Raw genomic sequence first — 20,756 nt, 5'->3', positions numbered from 1 at the left:
GGAGATGAAGGCCATGTGCCTCTTTACTGCCAGAAGTGGCCCAGATTTGGAGGGTTTCTTTGCATTCTGATAATTTCTGCTTTGAATGTCCTTTTTAATGTCCAGGTCACTTTTAATCTGAGTTTTAAAAAAACAACAACAACAACCTTTGAATGCTGCTGGATAAATGCAAAAGCTTACAACTGGGGCTCTTATTTAAGGCTGTTGTATCCTCTTCTTCTGCTCCTTGCACTTGGAAGTAGATATATATCACCACAACCATTTCAGATGAATTAGTAAAGGCACAAGGTGTGTTGAAATGGTAGACATACTATATATTCATTTATAAATGCTTAAAATCTTTAAACTGTAAGTAGGTATCCCTGTGCACATTAATGCAATGCTAAGATCATTGTCTTGTGTTGTCATAATTGTATTTGTATAATATTCATGCTTTGAATCTGCTGTATTAAAACACAAGACTTTGCTCACTATTTTGTACCAGTCTTTAACAACTCATGCATGTGGCAGACGGACTGGTTTGGAACAAAGCAGACAGCTCCACGTGGTTCATCAGAGGGGGCAGGTGTGTGTGCATAAATGCATGATAGATGATTGGAGCCACTGCCTTCACATTTAATGATATGGTTCTCCTGGGGGATACCGGTGCAGAGGGTGTGGAAGTATTTGTTGTTGTTGTGGATGGAGCAATAGCTGCCCAGACTAGGACATGTTTGGCCTTCTTGCCTGTGTTTTAGCCTCATGGTTGTAGCCGCACCCCAGCTGCCACAGCACATCTGCGTCTGCACAGGAGATCTCGTGATGAGAGTAAGGCCCTATGGCTTGCTTTTCACACCATCACGCTATTGTCTAGCACATAGTGCCGTAGATGGCAACAAAGCAAGGGGATCCCTGGCAGATTGCATCTGATACCAGACATAGAAACTGTAGCGACAGTAACAGTTGAAAACACCGGTATTTCATCAGTATCTCAATTTGTTTATTTCTTAATTTATTGTTTTCTCCTCCTGTCAGATCACATCCCAGAGGACCTTCAAGACCCTTTCTACACAGATCAGTATGACCAGGAGCACATTAAGCCCCCGGTGATCCGGTTACTGCTGTCCTGTGAGCTGTACTGTCGCGTGTGTGCCCTCATCCTCAAAGGAGACCAGGTGGCTTCTCTGCAGTCCCACCAGTCAGTCATACAGGCCCTGTCTCGCAAAGGCATCTATGTCATGGAGGGCGATGACACGCCTGTCACAGATTCAGATCTGAACTGCCAACCAATCAAAATGGTGCGTTGTATTATGTCATTCTGTATTTTTGGATGTGCTTGGAATATAGTACTACTCATACAATTTTTGCAGTATGTTGAATATATAACGTGAGTGTATATGTGGTGTGATTGTATATATTTATTAATATATGATATATATTTAATAATATATGATGTACATATATTAATGAATGTAATTTAAGTATTACATAAAATGTGTATTTTTATATAACATTTATATTAATGCACATCATAAAATTTTATATATTTAATATTTATTATAGTGGGTTTTGTTCTCTGACTTTGCCGTTCGCTTGGACAAATACTGCCTGTTTAGAATGCGCAGAGACAAGCGGAGTGATTTAAACAGTGTATAGTCATCAGCCAATCAGATTCAAAGACCAGATCTAACTGTTGTATAAATATATATATTCTAGTGGTGTAACGGATCACAAAACTCACAGTTCAGATAACAATACGTTTTTTGTGTCATGGATCGAATAATTTTTCAGATCGGCAAACAACAAACCAACAATAAATAAATATAACTTGGTGGGTGGGCAAATGTCACTTTGCTTTCCATTTATTACTTAAAGCACACTTTATGTACTTTGATACCATAGCATCTACTACAAATCTACTAGCCTAAATAATAAAGTTCAGAGATTAGGCTATAAAAGACAAGTGAACAGTCAGTAATAAAATGAGAACAAATGCACAAATTAAGCATAGATAAATACAATAGAACATAGTATTCAGGTACAGAAATGTAATTACATATACAGAGACACAATATTGTCTGTATAGTTAATATAGATTAATCTTAGATTAATCTTTGTTGTTTAATTAACATTAATGACATAGACAGAAGCAGGTATTTATGGGCTGCTTTCACTTTAAGACCTAATTCACAGATCCAATATAATGATACCCATCCAATTTCTTTCTGTTTACATTCATTTAAGACATAACAGACTGTGTTTTGGAGATTACTTGCCGGGACAGGTATGTTGGCATAATTTTGTGTGTCTGTTCAAGTGCAAGTACATGCGAAAGTGGAATCAATTCGGTGTTCGCGATGATTACAGCTCGTGAGTCCAGAAGTGATTTCTCTTTTGCCTCGTACTGCGCTTGAATGGTTTAAAATTGCTTGAATGTGTAAATTGGTAAGACAACACAACTTTCATTCTATGATGGTTAAACTTTGCAATTAATCCGCGAATCACATAAGTGCTGAACCGTGGGGCCTGGTCCATATGGATCACGGATCAACTACGATCCGTTACACCCTTAATATATTCATTAATATATGATTTACATATTTATATATAAAATAAGGATAATCCGCTGCTAGGTGTGCATTAACAGTTGTGTAGGCAAAAAAACACTACGCAGTGTGTTATTTTGGTCAGCTATGACTCGTTAAATCTGCCATTCTAACTTACTATTGAATTTATTATGGCTAATCTGTTAAGGGAATAGATTTTTCACTATTTATATTACAACTGTGGCATGTTGTAGCTATAGTTTCTAAGTGTGTAGGCTGCTATTTTTCATAAAAATGCTATAGATTAATATTAAAAAAAAAGTCAACATCAGTCTAATCATGGTACAGAGAAGCCATAAATGGTCTTATCTGTAATTTATAGCCTTAACAAATGCTACAGTTGAACTATTACAAGAACTATTGTACATTTTCGTAAGGGCAAGTACAAGTTAGAATCAAGAGCTTGTCTGGACCTTCTTGATATATTGACCAAACAATCCGTTTTCCCCATGTAAACGTGTTCCGTGATCACTGATAGGAAAAACCTGGCCTTCAGATATTCCAAGAGATGACACAGCTGAAATCATTAAGAGCCTGGTGAACTGATAAGGAGTAGAAATAAACAATTTCAATAATAATAAAATGTTAAGTGAAGTTAGTTTGACTTCTCATGGCACTTTTTGAACTGAAAAAGTTCCAGGTGCTTAAATAATATAAAACACATAATGTATGTAAATAAGTAATTGTTAACTAGGCTATTATTTTTAGCTGTTATGTTATCAACCAACTTTGCATGTGTGGATGATACCACAAATGACCTTTTTGCAAAAAATAAATCAATAAATAATCCCATGCCATGGGACCCTGCTAAAACGGTTCACACGTCAACCCCCCCCAGTGTTAAAACCAAAATACGACCTTGATTTAATCAATTAAAAAATCAGCAACGCTACCACCTTGCTGAGTAATATAATGTAGCCATACAGTAGCAAAGTTAATTTATTAATTAGTCACATTGACAACAACTTTCTGTGCTCTTGAATATTTCTGTGTATGTGCAGTGTGATCTCCCATCTCTGATGTGTGTGTGTGTGTGTGTGTGTGTGTGTGTGTGTTTGTGCAAAAGTCACCGCCAGGGTGTTTGATTTTGTTTTTGTACATTGCCGTTAGTCAAAAGAGCCCTACCCCCATAACTCTGATATTCTGCTGCCAAGATATGGCAGGGGTCCCGTATGGACCTCTGTACTCAGCCCCAGGTCAAAAGAGCCCATCCCCAGCTCTGCATGATATTCTGCTGCCAATATATGGCTGGGTAATATCACTTTGCTAGGGTGTTATAGGGGATTGCTAGGATGGTTTGTAGGTAGTTGCTTATAGCCCCAAGTTAAGACATTCCTAGATATGATCTAGGATTTATATTTCTTATTTAAAGAAGTAATGGCTTGATTTGAAGTATTATTCGCATCCATAGCACACGCACCAGCATTTTGTCTGGAGGAAGAAATGATAATCATGATGGTTGCCTTAGCAAGCGCTAATTACAGTCCAGAACCAGACAAAGAAAAAGCAAATGTGATATGGAAACTGTGGTTTGTAGAGATCTTCCTGTTGTAGATATCTCTGCACTGACAGGAGAAAGCTGCTATTGTTGGCATATCCAGCGTGTGTTTTTCCCTTCATGTATAACCACTACAATCACCTGTCCAAATAATTAGTGAGATCAGTGCTTGAACTAAAGTAGCACAGAGCGGAGTGGATTTCATTGATTCACAGCCGTATTTTTTTAGCTAGTGATGTGCTTTCTCCAGTGAATGGCAATCACTGATGTTGGTGAATCAGCGTTGTACACTCAACTGTGCTTTTATCACTTCAAATTCAAATCTTTGTGGTCAAGCCCACACCCTGTACAGAGCCTAGTGCAGTCTGATCCACACAAACCTGTTAGACCAAACAGAATGGCTTTGTGAGGTGTGTACTGTGTAGGTACAGCTGGTTGACTTTAGGAGGTGTAGGTGTCATTTGTTTGCTTTGAACCAGTGTTATGGCATCAGTGCTACATATGTGGCATTACGTTGTCAGAGTGGAGTACCATCACTAGTAAAAGTAATAACAGGGATTTACAAATGATAAATTTTCACATTAAGCCCCCGGATTACTTTCGGTTTGCTTTTCCACTGCAGTTTAGTACCACTTCAAAGTTGGTGGGATTAGACTGATTGTTATAGTTGTGCCGCCTTTACTGCCGTGGATCCGCTCCTTGGCTACCAATGAGTCTGCACCTCATCTACTGACCACGATACAGCCATTTCTTTTTTTCAAGTTGCGTGCGATGTCATTTAAAGCAAGTTGTTTAAAAAAAAAAAGTCGCAAACAAACGATACTGCGGTGGCTGTTACTGACTATTTAAATCTAGCGGGGTTTGGTGTCTCGTGTTTCAAATCTAATGACGCTGCTAGTGACAAATCTCTCTGACCAATCCGTGATCTGCAATGTTTACACATCACATTTACTATCGGTACGGCACCCTTGGAGCCTTAACTGAGGTGGTACAATTTAAGCGAGCCGTACCGTTCCGTACTGAGCTGTCCCATGCAGTGGAAAAGCACCAAAAAGTGAGCTGTACAATGCAGTGGAAAAGCACCAATGGTTTCCAAAAAATATTAAGCTGCACAGCTATTTTCAACTTTGATAATAATAAGAAATGTTTCTTGAGCAGCAAATAAATTCAATAAATTTTAGATCAAATAAATGCAGCATTGGTGAGCATAAGAGACATAAAAACCTTACCGTTTAAAAGTCTGGAGTCTGTAAGATTTTTTTTTAGTGTATACTTTAAAGAATGATTGCAGTTATTTTGCATTTTTAATTGGTGTAAAATATCTTAACTCTTCGTTGTCTGAAAAAATTTTGAGATTTAAAAAAATCACGGTTGATATTGCTTCTGGTTCATTTGTTACATGCTGGTTCATTACACAGTTTGACAGTATTTCATTGTGGGATTTGGTTATATGGAATATATTGGCAAATGCAGTTGGTAATTTTGGTGTTCCATGCAAGTTGCATACTGTGCACAGTACACATACTGAAGAGATAGTGTGTAGTGTGATAGAGTGCTTTTCTGCTTTAGTACAATGTTTATCTGAGTCCAAAGCCTATCACGCTCCAATCTTCTGGTTTATAGTTGTCAGACATGACATGCGTATCTGAGAAAAAGACTGTTCACTGATGCTGTTGGCTTGAGTCAGGAAACAGTCTGCTGAGATTGTGCTGACATGTGCTGTGCGCCCGTATGAACAAGTCAGTGGTTGACTGTTGTTGGGGTTGCCATGGTAACTGGATGGGCTTTGTATAACAGTTCATAGTCTCATAGACTAAGATTTTGAAGTGCTTGGTGTATTTTGTAATACTAGGTTATCCAAATCATGAGGTAGTGTACAAAGTTGTAGCCAGCATGTGGAATGAAAGGTTTTACATTTCATGACAAATGTGAAATATTTTGTAGCCTACTTCATCTTGACTGTGCTTTATTTTGGCAGATTAATTAGGCTGAGTGTTTTTGTTAGCAAGAGCAGTATGACCTTCTTTGGGCTAAATGGGAGATTATTTCCACAAAGCGTTGTGCACATTTTTACCTTTCTTAGTCTGAGAAGGAGCAGCACCCTTAAACATTTGGAATTTCTGAGTATAGGGACATTTCTTTTACTAGGTTAACGGTTAATGATCTGTTAACAAGCTTTGCTTGTTGGTTGGGGAAAAAAATGAAATGAGCATCCCTAGTAGTATTACATTGACAAATGTACAAATGTTTTTTATTTTATTTTGAAAGTCAGTTGATAAAATGTAGTTCATTTTCTTGTTCTTTATGCTGCATGAAAGTGCAGTAGTGTGACTTTTCTTTCACCTCTGTTTTGTGGCACAGAGTTCTCACATCCCCATGATTGATGCTTTGATGATGGCCTACACTGTGGAGATGATCAGCATTGAGAAGGTTGTGACCTGTGTGAAGCGTTTCTCCACGTTCAGTGCCTCCAAGGAGCTCCCCTTTGACCTTGAGGATGCTATGGTCTTCTGGATCAACAAGGTGTGTTTGTTTGAAGGGTTTGGCCTTTTAGTCAAGTCATGTTTGTCTAGCCCCGAAGGGGGCCTTTCAGTGCTTGGTCAGATTGCTAGCATGGAGACCTCTGCCAGCACTTTTAAAAGAAGGCTGCAAAAGCAGATGTTTATTATGAATTCTTTTATATGTATCATAGCAGTCCCTTCGTTGTGCTGCAGGTGAACCTGAAAATGAGGGAGATTACAGAGAAGGAGCACAAATCAAAGCAGCATCTGCTGGAATCTCCAAGCCATCAGAAGGTACCAGATATCCCAGAACAAGTGTTTAACTCATAGATTGTAAAACTCTCTAATTCTCAGGCGCTGTTTAAGCTGGGGACACACTTAACAACAAGCTAAAGCATTCTAAGACTGAGCTCAACACACAAATACTGTTTCCTTCGACTGAAGGAAAATACACAGAATTTAAACACCGACTGGACGCAACTGGTTCTGACTCAGCGCGTTTGGGCATGATCAGTCGTATCAAATTACCTTCATAATCGGCCTTATAATCGTTAAGTGTGTCCCTGGCTTTAGACCTAGTTTTAACATCTGTCTTGAGGAATCCATTCACAAGTGAACATCGTTAAAGACTAGTGTAAACAGGGTTGTATGTCTAGAAAACATTATTCAAACTGCATTGGAGGAAATCTTTTCTTTTCGACTGTGTTTGCAGTTTGCGTTTCGAATTTTGTTTTAAAATATAACGATTAGATTTCTTTTTTTTTCTTTTTTTTCTTTTTTTTCCTCCACAAATTATGCAGCCCTAGTTTCTGATTTCAAGTGTTCACTCACTGGAGATGTGTTTGAGTCAGAGACACAATCGACTGCCCACTTGTTTGGATCAAATGCAACAGTTGTTAATACCAGGTGTAAACAGGACCTCAGGTGTGAACTGAAATGTCTGGACTCATCTGAATAGATAGTACTAATGTAACAACAACAGCCTTGTGGAAATGATCTAATATCTTTAGTGGCATCACTCCTTCTGTTTCTCCTTTAACCTCATAGCAGGGTCACATCTGTCTGCTCTTTTCTTCCCTGACTTTACATCCTCTCTGCTCCTCTTCCCGTCTCTTTCCCTCTAACCTCCTCCCTTGCTACTGGGATAGTCTCCCTCAAAATGGTATTGGAAACTAGTACCTGTAAGTTGGCTGTGAGTGCTTCCTCTTCACTGCACGCATAGTATGTGTCAGTCCCGACGTACGCCATCACCACTCAGGCTACGCTTTTATCTAATCAGTGCACACTGGGAGACGCTGCTGTCCAGTGGCTCACGCTGTAATCACACAAAATGATCTGCCTTTCACCCTTTGAGCACATGCAGTTATGGGCTAACATATGCCGCTGGGCGTACGTGTGTGTGTTTGTGTGTTAGAGTCTCTAACTTCGGCTTTCGTCTCTTAATTTTTTGCAGTCATTTCCATCTTCATTTGTCTATTTCTTGTTCTGTCTGTCTCTCGGCTGTGTACGTTCTTTAGCCTGATCTTATGTTTGTACCTGCCCATTGCATGCTGAATCTTGTGGGGGTTTCATGAATGGCACAGAGATACTCTGTCTCCATTCTGCTGTCTTTACCTTTTAGATGTGTCTAGCTTTCACTGTGTCCTTACTGATACCTAGACTTGGTGTCTGCTAGGACTGCACAATTGAATACATTTACAAGATTGCGATTATGGCTGCTGTGATTAAAGGATTAGTTCACTTTAAAATGAAAATTACCCCATGATTTACTCACCCTCAAGCCATCTAAGGTGTATATGACTTTCTTCTTTCAGACGAATACAATCGGAGTTATACTAAAAATCTTCCTGTTGCTCCTAATAGGGGTGTAACGGTACGCGTTACAGGTACAGGGCTTTCAGTACGGTGCACATGTGTACCGAATGTGTTACATTGCAACATTGTAGCCTAACCACCAATAATCGCAATAAGCTCTGCGTTTTGTTACTTTTCATAAGAAACAAAGTGTCATCCTTCAAATGCTGTCCACGAAATCACGAAATTCGAACAGAAAGTGCCGTTTTGACGCGCTTTGATGTGGCGTGACAGATCACTGTATTGGCAGCTCAGTTCAACCGCCAGCGATCATCTCTTCCTCACTAGTTACAGAATAAACTTTAATGAACATCTGAAGGTATGTTGAAAGATACAGTACAACTTACTGAAACGTATAATCTCGTGTTATCGCTTATTCAGTGTTTCAACGGCGGAAAGACGTCAATAAAACAGCTTGTAAACAATATCATGTAGCATTTACCTCAGATATGCCATTTAGTATCCACAGCTTGTTAGTTCGCCAGAGAAATGAACTCTTTCGCTTAATATATGCACTGTATTAGCCCATAGATTCATTATATTTTACTTAACCTGTTAGTCTTGATTAATGTATGTTTAAAAACATCTGCCATGACAGATAATATCTGTGTAAATGATTATATTTCAACAACGAATTGGAGTAAAACTTAATTTTATAATTGGATTTGGAAGTTAATGCAAAAACTGCCTTATGTGCAGCTTACATATTTGCATACAATTTGTTATTTGAGTGTTGATTATTATATCTAAAAAAGTAAATTCATACTCATACTCGTTGGTCCCGTTCACTGCCATTATAAAGCTCAGATGCATCAGGATATTTATTAATAAATCTCCGATTGTGTTCATCAGAAAGAAGTTATATACACCTAGGATGTCTTGAGGGTGAGTAAATCTTGGGGTAATTTTCATTTTAAAGTGAACTAATCCTTTAATTTATTGTCGTTTAACATATGTCTAATATAAATTAAAATGCTATAATACTTTTTTTTGCATACATGTACCTCTGTGCATGACGGCATTATTTTAGTAAATATGTCAAATAAATATATTTTTCATTACAGAAATTTGTTCATGTATTATTGGCTGTCTTTAAATGTGATATCTTGCATATTGGCTTTATATCGGCCATCTGCTTCCCTGCTCTCTAAGCCTGGGGACCCACCGCTCTGCACATTTTGTGTCTCCCTTATCTGATACTCTGACACTTAGTTAAGTTCATGGAGCTCTTTTCTAACATGCTGCTGATCTGAATCAGGTGTGATAAATAAAGAAGACATACAAAATGTGCAGAGCGGTGTGTCCCCGGGACTGGAGTTGAGAACCACTGCTCTATGATATTGGCATTGGCCTGCAAATATTCCACATCAGTTGACCACTACTTTTGCGGATTGTTTGTATTTTGGGTTCTTGTTTTTTTTTTTTTTGTTTTTTTTTTTTTGTTGGTTTACACAAGTGTATTATGTATCCATAAGAATGTGTAGTTGTAGTCCTATAAGTATCAACTGTGTATCAATGTTCCTTGCTTTTAGGATTTATATCATTAGTTGTTAAGTTTGTTGTGATAAACTATTTTGTGGCCAGTCACTGTTCTGCTGTTTTGTTGCTTAAAGGAGCAGTTCACCCAAAAAAAAAAAAAAAAAATCGGCATCATTTATTTACCCTCATGTTGTTCCAAATCCCTTGTGGCTTTGCTTTATCAATGGAACATAAAACTGCAGTGGAACTCAATGGAACTGTCCAAGCTGCACTTTGCCACACAACAAAAGTGAGTGAGAACCTGGATATTTTAGAGCTACAGTGGAACAGAAGATTTTTAGCAACTGATTTTTAGTTTTAAAAAATCTAAATTAACACGTTCATTTTGCGATTTAATTTTTTTTTTTCCAGTTTAATGTATTATACTGTAATGTTGAATGGCTGTAATTAATGCCTAAAACTGAGATAAAAATCCATTTAATAGAGACCTCATTATCTGATACCAGTTATCAGTGATACTAGCCTTCATTCATAGTGCTTAGTAAAAAGGTGCCATTAAACAAATATTTAAAATATACTGTTTTTATTTTGTTTCTACATTATTTTGGAGAGTCAATGAAAATATATTGCAATATAAAAATGTTAAAAACTTTAATGAAGTTGCGATTAATTACAGAAAAATGTGCAATTTAATTTTTTTTCCCTTCTTGACAGCCCCAGTCCCTTTACACTTTCATAATTTGGAGAATAGCAGCTTTGACATTCTGCTAAACATCTCTTTTTGTCTTCCTTTAAAAAAAAAACAAAACATTTTGAATGACATGAGGGTTGGTAAATGAAAACAAATTTGCTTTTTTTTGTTTGTTTTTTGATGAACTAATCCTTAAAATTGTCTGTCAGTCTTAGTCGCTTATGTTGTAACTTTTTCTTTTTTTGGGGGGGCCGAGCGGGCGGGAAGAATCTAGTTTTGCTAGACCAGCAAATACTCTTATATTAAGCCTCAAGGATAAACTATATTCCTCTTGCAAAAGTGCCACTTGCCTACACGATACCAGTGCCATATACCAAAGGTTACTTTGTGGAATAAAGCCTGTTGTTTTAGGTGGTTTTGACAATTTGGCTTTCTTTCATGTCACCTCTAGGTACGTTATCGGCGGGATCATGCCTCAGGTAGACAGCTACCCTACTTCCCCCTGCTGGAGGACCTGATCAGGGACGTGTGTGACGGTGCTGCACTGCTGACTGTGGTCCATTACTACTGCCCAGACCTGATGAAGCTTGATGGTAGAGTGAAATAACACTAGGGATACTAGACTAGTTAACTAGTCTAAAGGAATTTTAGACTGTGTGTAGTGTCTTTACCACTAGTAGCACCAAACGTAATCAGGATTTCCCAAACACTCCTCCACCCCGGCCCCGACCACCTGAATTTTATACAGAGGCCCAAACTGAGCAAAAATATGCAATTTAACATATAATTTAAACATATAATGCAATGCAATACAATGATGATTGAGACATTTACAAATAAATATTCCTTAAAAGCCTGATGTGTCATATTTAATACTCAAATTTTAACAGATTTTTCTAAAAAATCATGTATGGATAATCAAGTAAACCTAAGTTGCTTTGGTCCAGTAAATGTTTGTCTTGAAAATATAAAGTTATTTTCATGTTTACTTCTGTAAAATCAGTAAAGAATTCAAAGCAAAAAGACACATGTACCCACGACCTGAAAGGCACATTTTTAGAATTATACTAAAAGGCATTTTGCTTGCTGAAAAAGTACAAACTATCAATCAGACAATGGAAGGCATGTAGTAGATTGCGTACAACAGGTTTTTCAGCAAAGTTTTGATTGTTAATAATAGAGGCCTTACAGTAGGTATCTTGTAGTTTGCCTTTGTTAGTTTGCTTTCTCATGATATCCTCACATTGCCTCTTGAGTTAAGTAACAATTCTCTGAAATGTTCTTTTCCGATACTTCAGCTCGCAAGCAAATATTGACCTTGTTTGGATTCAGCCCTTGGTTTAGCGTTCATGAATGTCAGAGCCTGCATACCTCAGGATAGCTTGTTTGCTAACTTTGTGTTTTATGTTATCTGCAGATATCTGCTTGAAAGAGGTGACCTCAATAGCAGACAGCCTTTATAATATCCAGCTGCTGAAAGAGTTTGCCAATGAGTACCTTAACAAAAGCTTCTATTTGACTTTAGAAGACATGTTGTATGCACCTCCTGTGCTCAAGGTAAGTTATTACTTATAATGGATCTCATCATTAAAAGGATGTTTCATTTCCTTATGGGTCTATTCATGATTCTCTCGCTGTTCGTTTTCTTCTGCAGCACAACGTCATGGTATTTATAGCGGAGCTCTTCTGGTGGTTTGAGATTGTCAAGCCTGAATTTGTCCAGCCGAGAGATGTTCAGGAATTTAAAGATGGTGAAGAGTGTTTTTTTTTTTTTTTTTTTTTTTTAATTTTTGCTGTACATTTGTCATTATTATTGTGCGAAGCGCTTAAAGTTGTTGATTTGTGTTTTCTGCCTTTTTTGCTGACATCTGATTTTTTTTTTTTTTTTTTAAACCAATAAAGTTTGCAACATCCTCAAATTTAGGCTATTGTAATAATAATGTGACATGTATTATAATAATATTCTCATTGCAGCAAGAGCAATGACTCAGCCCAAGAGTGCCAGGCCTACTGTGCCCATCTCCAACGCCACCAAACGGAGCTTCCTGGTGTCTCCCGGTGTAGTTGATCCAGCTCTTCCTGTCCAGAGCAGCCCGGAAGTTTGTAACAGGTACTTCCTGCACCCTGAAGAATCTGAGCCTCTGTAAGTGCTTCATGGTTTTGTCTCTGTTCCATGTGTAAAATCATTCATTGTGGTAGTTGTGGGTGTAAATGTCAGTGATCTGGGTGAAAGATGTTTCAATGTAAAAATATGCTTTGGTCTTTCTCAGATTTCCTTGTAAATAAACTGTCTTATAATTAACATTCCCTTCTCGCTAAACTAAAACTATTTCACCAGGCAGACCCCTATTACTTCAGCTACCAGAGTAGAAAAACACCATGCATCGACCCATGAAGTGTTCACTGACATTCTTTACGAAGTAAAATTATAAAACATCTAATGCAGAAGAGTTAATTTCTCTATTAGGCTATGTTTCAAATTTTAGTTGGCCACCCTGGTAAATTACATCTTAGAGGGTGTTTCATTTTATACAGTAACTAAAAAAAAAAAAAATTTATTGCATTTCTGGCTAACTGTGTCAGGGCGATGGTTATTTAGATATCTAGAAGCATTACTGTTCTTTTTCTGTCATGTTTTTGTGAAAAAAAAAAAAAAAAAAAAATTAAGATAACCTTGAGATTATTTTATGTTGTAATTGGGAATCGGTCCAACACCCTACAAGTCAATTAGTGAGGTCAAAGTTAGATTTAGATATTTTTTTGTGTTTGTGCTTTAACTTGCTGACAAAGTTTAATCTGTAGCTGCATTCCCTTTAACGCACAAGCAGATTGCAACACGTAGTTTTGCACATCCCTAGTCATGATGTGAGCAATACAAGACGGATAAATATGACCTTTGTGGGCTTCCATATGTTGTTTGCAGTTCAGAAGTGTGTAGACATTCATGCATGCACTTTACCATGAACTTTGCTTGCATGTTTATGATTCACACCTGAATCATATTGTCTCATAATGTCTTTTGCCTTGTCATGTTGTGCCTGTGTTTTTAGGCATGCTGAGACAGCACTGCATTGCCCTGCCTAACTTAAAAGCATTTTAATAAGTTCACTGTGCTTACTTTTGTTTCACAGGCACAGTAAAAATACAAGCTACTCAGACATAAAATGCCTTTTAATGTCATGCTAGTGCCATTAATGTTGCTTTGTAATTGTAGCACTGTTTTAAATGGTCTTTTTAAGGTCCTAAACAGAGCAGAGCTGCTTGTCTATATTTGTCCATCCACATGGAAAATGTTTAGTGTCAGTTACGATTAGATTTTGGCTGGATAGACCTCTGGGGGCCTGGAGATCATTCGTCCTAGTTTTTTGTGCTGGTGGTTTGCCAACCGTGTTCTCTGCTTGCTGTTTCAGTAATAAGGGGAGTTCTGGCTTCAGCCCCTCCCATCCACTTCTGCCACTGAGACAAAGACAGAAGAAGGCTCAGCCAGGAGAGGAAAGCACAGGTATGGCATGAAGTGTCTGCTGCCATTCATAGAAAAACTCTTAACTAGTTTTGTTGTTTTTGTTTTCATGCTCACATGGAAGGTACCCAAAAATGTTCAGTCTTAGAAATAGTTAATGGTTTAGGCAGAATACTGGGGATTAGTTATTTAGAACAAACTCCTAAACAGAATGTTTAAGGAATATGAAATATATTTGGCTTAAAGAAAATTAAGTTTAGTTTTTCGCCCCATGATGATTTTTCCCCCCATTATTTTTTTATGACCTTTTAAGGCCCTTTGTCCACTCCAGTTTTCAATCGTTTTTTTAGTAATATTTTTTTGGTAATGGCATTATGGTAATGTGAATAAATTCACATAAATTGTAAAATATACTCAAATTTGTTTCATTCAGTTTATGCTTATTTACATAAAACACGTTCATTTTCATATGAAAAATGGTGCAGGGTAGACCTAGACCTAGATCAGTCAAGTCAGCACAGACGTTTTAGTGGCTGTGCTAGAGTGTGACTTAGAATAAGGTAATCAAATTCTAATTGTGCTTTTCTTATTAGCCTCTCGAAATCGCTCCAATTCTTTGACGCAAGAAGGTCACTCCAGAGGATCTGTGGCTTGGTCAGATAAACGGCAGAGGTACAACACTATTAACAAATATGAAAAACATATATTTTAAGATATTACGTTATTTTAAGATATTACATTGATTTTATATTTAGTTTGGTAATTCTTGTCTTATAATAATCAGGCCACTGTCTCAGCTGAATCGGTATGTTCTTCACTCTGCTACGGACAGTGATGCAGACTTGGCCTCGGGTGACAGCGTTAGTCTGACTTGCTCTATCAGTGAGGACAGCCTGGCTTCCACTGTCACACCCAAGCACCAGAGCCATCCAGGTCACGGCAGTGTTAAACGGGTCAATGGCCATGGTCTACTGGGCAACGTTAACATGGATGAGGAGGAAGAGCTGGTAACCATCACCAGGGCCGATTCATCCAAGAATGACATCACCCTGGTAAATTCTGAGGACGCAGAGCGACAGAGTGCTACCCCTGGTGCTAAAACAGGCATTTGGGGAAGACCGGAGGAAGCATCCTCAGATTCCCGAACAGCCAGTTTCTACCTGGAACCTTTGATGCCTGCGGTTCTCAGGCCAGCCAAAGAGAAGTCCATAAGTCTGAATAAGGAAGAAGAGTCAGGAGAAGGACGGCATCGAGGATCAGCACGAAGAGTGGCAGGAGCAGAATGCGCTGTTTCGTCTTCCAGACGGAGACCTCCACACACCCTTAACCGGACCTTTACCCCCATCACCAGCTCTGAGTTTGAGACAACTGTTGAACATAAATCCAGTGAACTTGTGCCTCCAGCCCCTGGGCAAATGCAAGCTTTCAAACCACTGGCGACAAGTAGCGTTGAGCAGTCTTCTGCTGATCAGCCACCTGGGTTTTACCTTCATTCATCTGTGCCTGAGGACAAGAGGCCTGTCCAAGCATGGGACATCCATCCAGGGTCTGATATAGAGACCGTGGAGACCATTGAGGAGCAGGATGCAGAGCTCACCAAAGAGCTTCATCCAGACAAGAAACAGTTCTATGAGGAGGACGAAGAGTCTGCCAAACTGCGCGAGGACATGAATGTAAAGGAACATGAGGATAAGGATGGTGGGAGCAGGTGCTCTAGCCCTGGCCAGCAGTCCCAAGTCAGCAGTGTGGCTAGCGGCAGTGTGCGTATGACCAGTTTTGCCGAACGAAAGATGCAGAAGTTTGGTAGCAACCAAGACATCCGGTCCAGCACAAGCAGCTCACAGCGCACAACACCTGATGGCTCAGAGAGTTGCACCCTTCCTCTGACCTCTTGGAGGATGAAAAGAGACCAGAGTCCCAACCCGCAGAACAAGGACAGTACCAACATGCTGGCCTCTGAACTTGTTCAGCTTCACATGCAACTTGAGGAAAAGAGACGTGCAATTGAATCGCAAAAGAAAAAGATGGAGGTCTTGACGGCAAGACAAAGGCTTAAGCTTGGGAAAGCAGCCTTCCTGCACATAGTAAAAAAAGGGAAGAGTGACACTCTCCCTCAGCCTACAAAGTCTGAGTTCTACTTGAAAGATGGCCAAAAACTCAATCAAGAGAAGTCATCAAAAGATGACACCTGTGTTGATTCTCTGAGAGATGGGCCAAAAGTGGCTGAAGAGCCAGAGAAGGCATCTCTCGAGTGGGCAGGTGGGGGGACTGTGTCCCCTAGTGCCTTAGATATGGACGAAGAGATGGATATTAATGAATGCAACCGCTCCATTGAGTTGCTGAATGAGGCCATAGTAAACATTCAGCAGCAAATGATGCAACTTTCGCTCCAGCAGGAAGTGCTCATGAGGCAGAATATTCAGTCTCCATCAGGTGCTGCTTCACCACCTAGCAGTGACCAAAGTAATGTATCTGAACCCAGGATCAAAGCTTCTATACATTTCACTGAACCAAGTGGCAGCCCTGTGATACGAAAGCCGCCCAAACTAAGTTCAGCACGGTCTCGTTCCAAACCTTCAGAGCTGTTGCTTAAGGAGCACAGCAAAGGGCAGAAAAGCACTACTCCTACACCTACTGACAGCCCCTCTGCCAAAGTTATTCAAGGGGCCAGGGCCCCCAAAGCAGAGCCTGAGGACATGGTGCAAAGCTCTGCAAGATCGGACTCATTCAACAAAGACAAAGGGAATCCAAAAAGCACTACATTCCACCTTAATGATGAAGCTAACTTGAGGATGGTCTCAAGGGAACCAAGTTCTGTGGCCCTTGGTGTCACTTTCGACGAATCTGTGTCCAGTACCGTACAGGCCATTGAGGCTACATTTGATGATGGGCCTGAGAGGGATAATGTCTCCTCAGAGGACATTTCTAGAGGAAAAGTCAATCTTATTGAAGTAGACTTGTCTGATTTGGCTGCCAACCCAGATGAAGAAAGCAGCAATGGATTGGATGTCACCACTGATGGAAGTGATGGGGAAAAGAAGTCTGGAATGGGCTTCTTTTTTAAGGTAAAGTCAGTGCAGTGGACAAGACATTTGAAAAGTGTTTATCTGAAGGCAAATAGTTTGTATTTTTCTGGCAAAGTGTTTATTTTATGCACTGCTTACATTTTATTAGTGCCATCCCAACAGCCCAGAAAACCCTAGCGTTTCAGAAAATGTAAAAATCTAAAAGTTTTGTTGTTAAATGTCTGTAGGATGAGCAAAAAGCAGAGGATGAATTGGCTAAAAAGCGAGCAGCGTTTCTGCTGAAACAACAGAGGAAGGCAGAGGAGGCACGGCTCCGCAAGCAGCAGATAGAGGCTGAAAGTGAGCTGAAAAGAGATGAAGCCAGGTATTGACAACCCCGGACGTGCCATCCTCCAGGAATATAAAAATGGTAAAGAGAAGCTCTGCATTTTTTCATGGACTTTGTATGTTTAAAGCCTCTCTTCTCTCCCAATTCTAGGAGGAAAGCTGAAGAGGAAAGAATCAGAAAAGAAGAGGAGAAGGCCAGGAGAGAGTTGATAAAGCAGGAATATCTTAGAAGGAAACAGCAAGAGATGTGTGAGGAGCAAGAACAGCCCCAACCCAAACCCAAGACCAAGGTCAAAAAACAAAGGCCGAAGTCTGTGCTGAAAGAAGAACCCTCAATCGATATGCTTCCCAAGTGCCCTGCTGCCAGTAAGTGTTAAATCATGCCTTCTGTTATTGCATTATTGCTGAGTTTAAAACAGAAACATTCAATGTCACTTAAACTGAAATAATGAAACCATGTCCCTCACTAGATGAGAATCTCATCAGTGCCCAGTCTGGTTCTAGTCTATCACTGGCCTCTGTGGCCACCACTGAACCAGACAGTGTCAACTCAGGAGGGGCGGGATCTCAACGGTAAGTCCTTCCCACTGACCTACAGGGTGCGTGCAGATGCGTGCTTGCATTTCATTAATTTGTTTCAGAATCAATTGAATGTGTTCAGACTGTGACCTTCAGAGGACTCTAACGTTGTTGTTGTTGTTCGTTCTTTCCATGAACAGAGGGGAATCAGTAGAGTCATTTCCAGGCCTCAGTCGCAATTCCAGTCGGACTACAGAAAGAGACTGGGACAACGGTTCCACCGCGTCTTCCATTACATCAACATCCATGGCAGAATACACCGGTGAGTTTTTCACTTTCCGTTCTGTATGAAGCAAGTGGTTTATATTTATGTTGATGCTCAATAGCTGTGGGTACAACATACTGGTCTGGTGTGCTAAATTATTTACACTGCTTTAGATTCCTCTACGCCAGGACAACATCCTGTGTTTAAAAACGGCAGCATGTTGATGTAATCTCGACCGCGCATTAGCCAATATGTTTGTCTTTGTGCTTGAGTACATAAGCGCACATCAATTTTTTGTTTGGGCAGACATTAGTAGATGAATTTGTCCTTTAAGCCTGAACTCTCTGATGTCTTTTACTTGTTTGCTCTTAAATTGACAACTAATACGTTTTACAGGGCAAATACATGCTTTTTGTTCTGTTTGTTGACTCGCATTCTAAAGCTTAAGTATGTGCACAATTAAAAGTTTTATATTTGTCCTCCATAACTTTACATTTAAATTTAAGTGTATTAAAAATCACTGCAAAAATACTTGGGTTCATGTCAGTTATTTGGGTAATGCTCAGAATGGCATAGTTACATTATCATTGATGAATTTTATCGTAACATTCACCGCAGAGCTCCTTTGAACCATGTAAGGCAAGGTATTGTTTGGAAGGAGAATAGAAAGGTTTGTGGCATTTGTCGGGTGTCAGAGTGATGGATGAGGTAGTTTAGCTTTTAATCATGGAGACTGAGAAGCTCCTGTACGCATCAATGAGAGCTGTATAGGGCTCAGAGAGGGGCACCATGTCCTAACTAAGTGACATAACAAATTGACAAGCGATAAACACAAGTTTAAAACAAAAGAAAGAAAGAGTTGTTGTCCTAACCAGCCATGACAACAAGACATTTTATCAGTCATTTGTTTTCTACATGGCCAGCCCCGTCTACAGTGAAATTCCATTGGTCCAAAAAAAAAAAAATCCTGCTCCTCATAAGTTGCATTATTAACCTCAAATATTTTGTTTAGGTGCCCCCCCCCCCCCCAATAATTTGTATTATTATTTCACAATATTACTATTTTTACTGTATTTTTGATCAAATAAATTCAACCTTGGTGAGCATAAGATACTTATTTTTAAAACATTAAGAAATCCATGCTTTTCCTTATGTGTTATATTGAAGTTTTAATAATTTTTTTTTTTTATTATCATTAATATTTTGTCACGTTAGGACCCAAGCTTTTCAAGGAGCCAAGCGCGAAGTCCAACAAGCCAATAATCCACAACGCCATCTCTCATTGCTGCTTAGCAGGAAAAGTAAATGAACCACAGAAGAACTCCATTCTTGAGGTGTGTGACCAGTTTGAAGGTTCATGGCATGCAAATAGTGTTGCCAATAAATTTTGTTATTGAACTATAGAAATTTAATTGCCTCCTTTTTGACCTGTAGGAGCTGGAGAAGTGCGAATCCAACCACTTGATGATTCTCTTCCGGGACAGTGGCTGCCAGTTCAGAGCCCTTTACTCCTACTTCCCCGACACAGAGGAGATCCACAAGCTCACCGGCACAGGGCCCAAGAGCATCACTAAGAAGATGATCGACAAACTCTATAAGTACAGCTCGGACCGCAAGCAGTTCACTGTTATCCCTGCCAAGACTGTGTCCGTTAGTGTAGATGCGCTGACTATCCATAACCACCTGTGGCAAGCCAAAAGACCTGCAGGGCCAAAAAAGAGCGGAAAGTGAAGACAGATGGCACTCGTAAGATCTGCACTTTTGCATCAAGGCCAGAAATCACTTGCCTACTTCCGTCGGAGTTTGGATGGAAGAGGCTCGCTGGACAAACAAACAGGCATGAGTCAACATGCACTTCATTTGAATGTGTTTTGGGTTGAAGTAGTCCTGTGGTCTTTTTACCTGATTAATTTTTTTGCTACTTGAAGTATTTATTAGTTTGGCACTGATTAGCTCGTTTAAACGAAGCGCTTCCCCCATGATTGTTTCTGTTTGATATGTTTCCCTCTTTTTTGCAAGGGAAATATGTTTTCCTTTAACCATCTTCAAAACATGTCTGAGGATTGCCAGAACTCGAATTAATGTAAAAAAAAATATAGCTGACTTGCCTCTCAAACAACCTTTTTTTGCCTCCGAAACATGCTGCTCCTTTGTTGTCGCTGGGACAATCCCAGGTATGCGTACTTTTGGCCTTCATGCGTTGTGGTACTATGTCTGTTTATTCGGCGCTTTAAAAAAGCAGCTCAGCTGTAGCCCATTTTTTTTTTAAAACACTATGGTTCTTTCGATAGGGAATCAAACAGACCTTGATACGTGTCAGATGCAGTTCTCTTCTCTTCTGTTCTACTCTGTAGCGGCCTCTCCACTGGACAGTCTTTACTATGGTGCACTTATGATCATGTTTTAGTGCTTTTATTATCATGCAATGTAACCATGTTGATGTTGGCACTGGAGCTTTTTCTCATGCGAAGAGCAGCATGCTCTGTTATGAAGAGTGTCGCTGTAAACGATTTGAATGACAGTATTTAATATATTCATAATCGGTTACTTC

At 39.4% G+C, this 20,756-nt stretch overlaps 1 protein-coding gene across 5 annotated transcripts in view; it reads left to right on the top strand.

The window, feature by feature from the left end:
* camsap1b (calmodulin regulated spectrin-associated protein 1b) overlaps positions 1-20,756 on the top strand; it is a 24,217-nt gene extending 3,461 nt beyond the window's left edge. For 2 of the 5 annotated variants that reach the window (XM_051895525.1, XM_051895521.1), the window contains exons 3-19: positions 1,015-1,277; positions 6,445-6,606; positions 6,798-6,878; positions 7,733-7,765; positions 11,060-11,201; positions 12,026-12,165; positions 12,263-12,359; positions 12,583-12,751; positions 14,019-14,110; positions 14,662-14,740; positions 14,853-17,133; positions 17,322-17,458; positions 17,573-17,787; positions 17,892-17,994; positions 18,141-18,262; positions 19,421-19,539; positions 19,640-20,756. In XM_051895525.1, coding sequence (XP_051751485.1) covers positions 1,015-1,277; positions 6,445-6,606; positions 6,798-6,878; positions 7,733-7,765; positions 11,060-11,201; positions 12,026-12,165; positions 12,263-12,359; positions 12,583-12,751; positions 14,019-14,110; positions 14,662-14,740; positions 14,853-17,133; positions 17,322-17,458; positions 17,573-17,787; positions 17,892-17,994; positions 18,141-18,262; positions 19,421-19,539; positions 19,640-19,936 — 4,532 coding nt within the window. In that variant the 3' untranslated portion in view covers positions 19,937-20,756. The remainder of the gene's footprint in view (positions 1-1,014; positions 1,278-6,444; positions 6,607-6,797; positions 6,879-7,732; positions 7,766-11,059; positions 11,202-12,025; positions 12,166-12,262; positions 12,360-12,582; positions 12,752-14,018; positions 14,111-14,661; positions 14,741-14,852; positions 17,134-17,321; positions 17,459-17,572; positions 17,788-17,891; positions 17,995-18,140; positions 18,263-19,420; positions 19,540-19,639) is intronic. The other 3 variants (XM_051895522.1, XM_051895524.1, XM_051895523.1) reach the window with 3 other exon arrangements.

The sequence above is a fragment of the Ctenopharyngodon idella genome, chromosome 5 (genome assembly GCF_019924925.1).
Source record: "Ctenopharyngodon idella isolate HZGC_01 chromosome 5, HZGC01, whole genome shotgun sequence".
Classification (NCBI taxonomy): domain Eukaryota; kingdom Metazoa; phylum Chordata; class Actinopteri; order Cypriniformes; family Xenocyprididae; genus Ctenopharyngodon; species Ctenopharyngodon idella.
The sequence above is the reverse complement of the archived record's forward strand: the minus strand, read 5'-3'. Positions and strand labels throughout refer to the sequence as shown.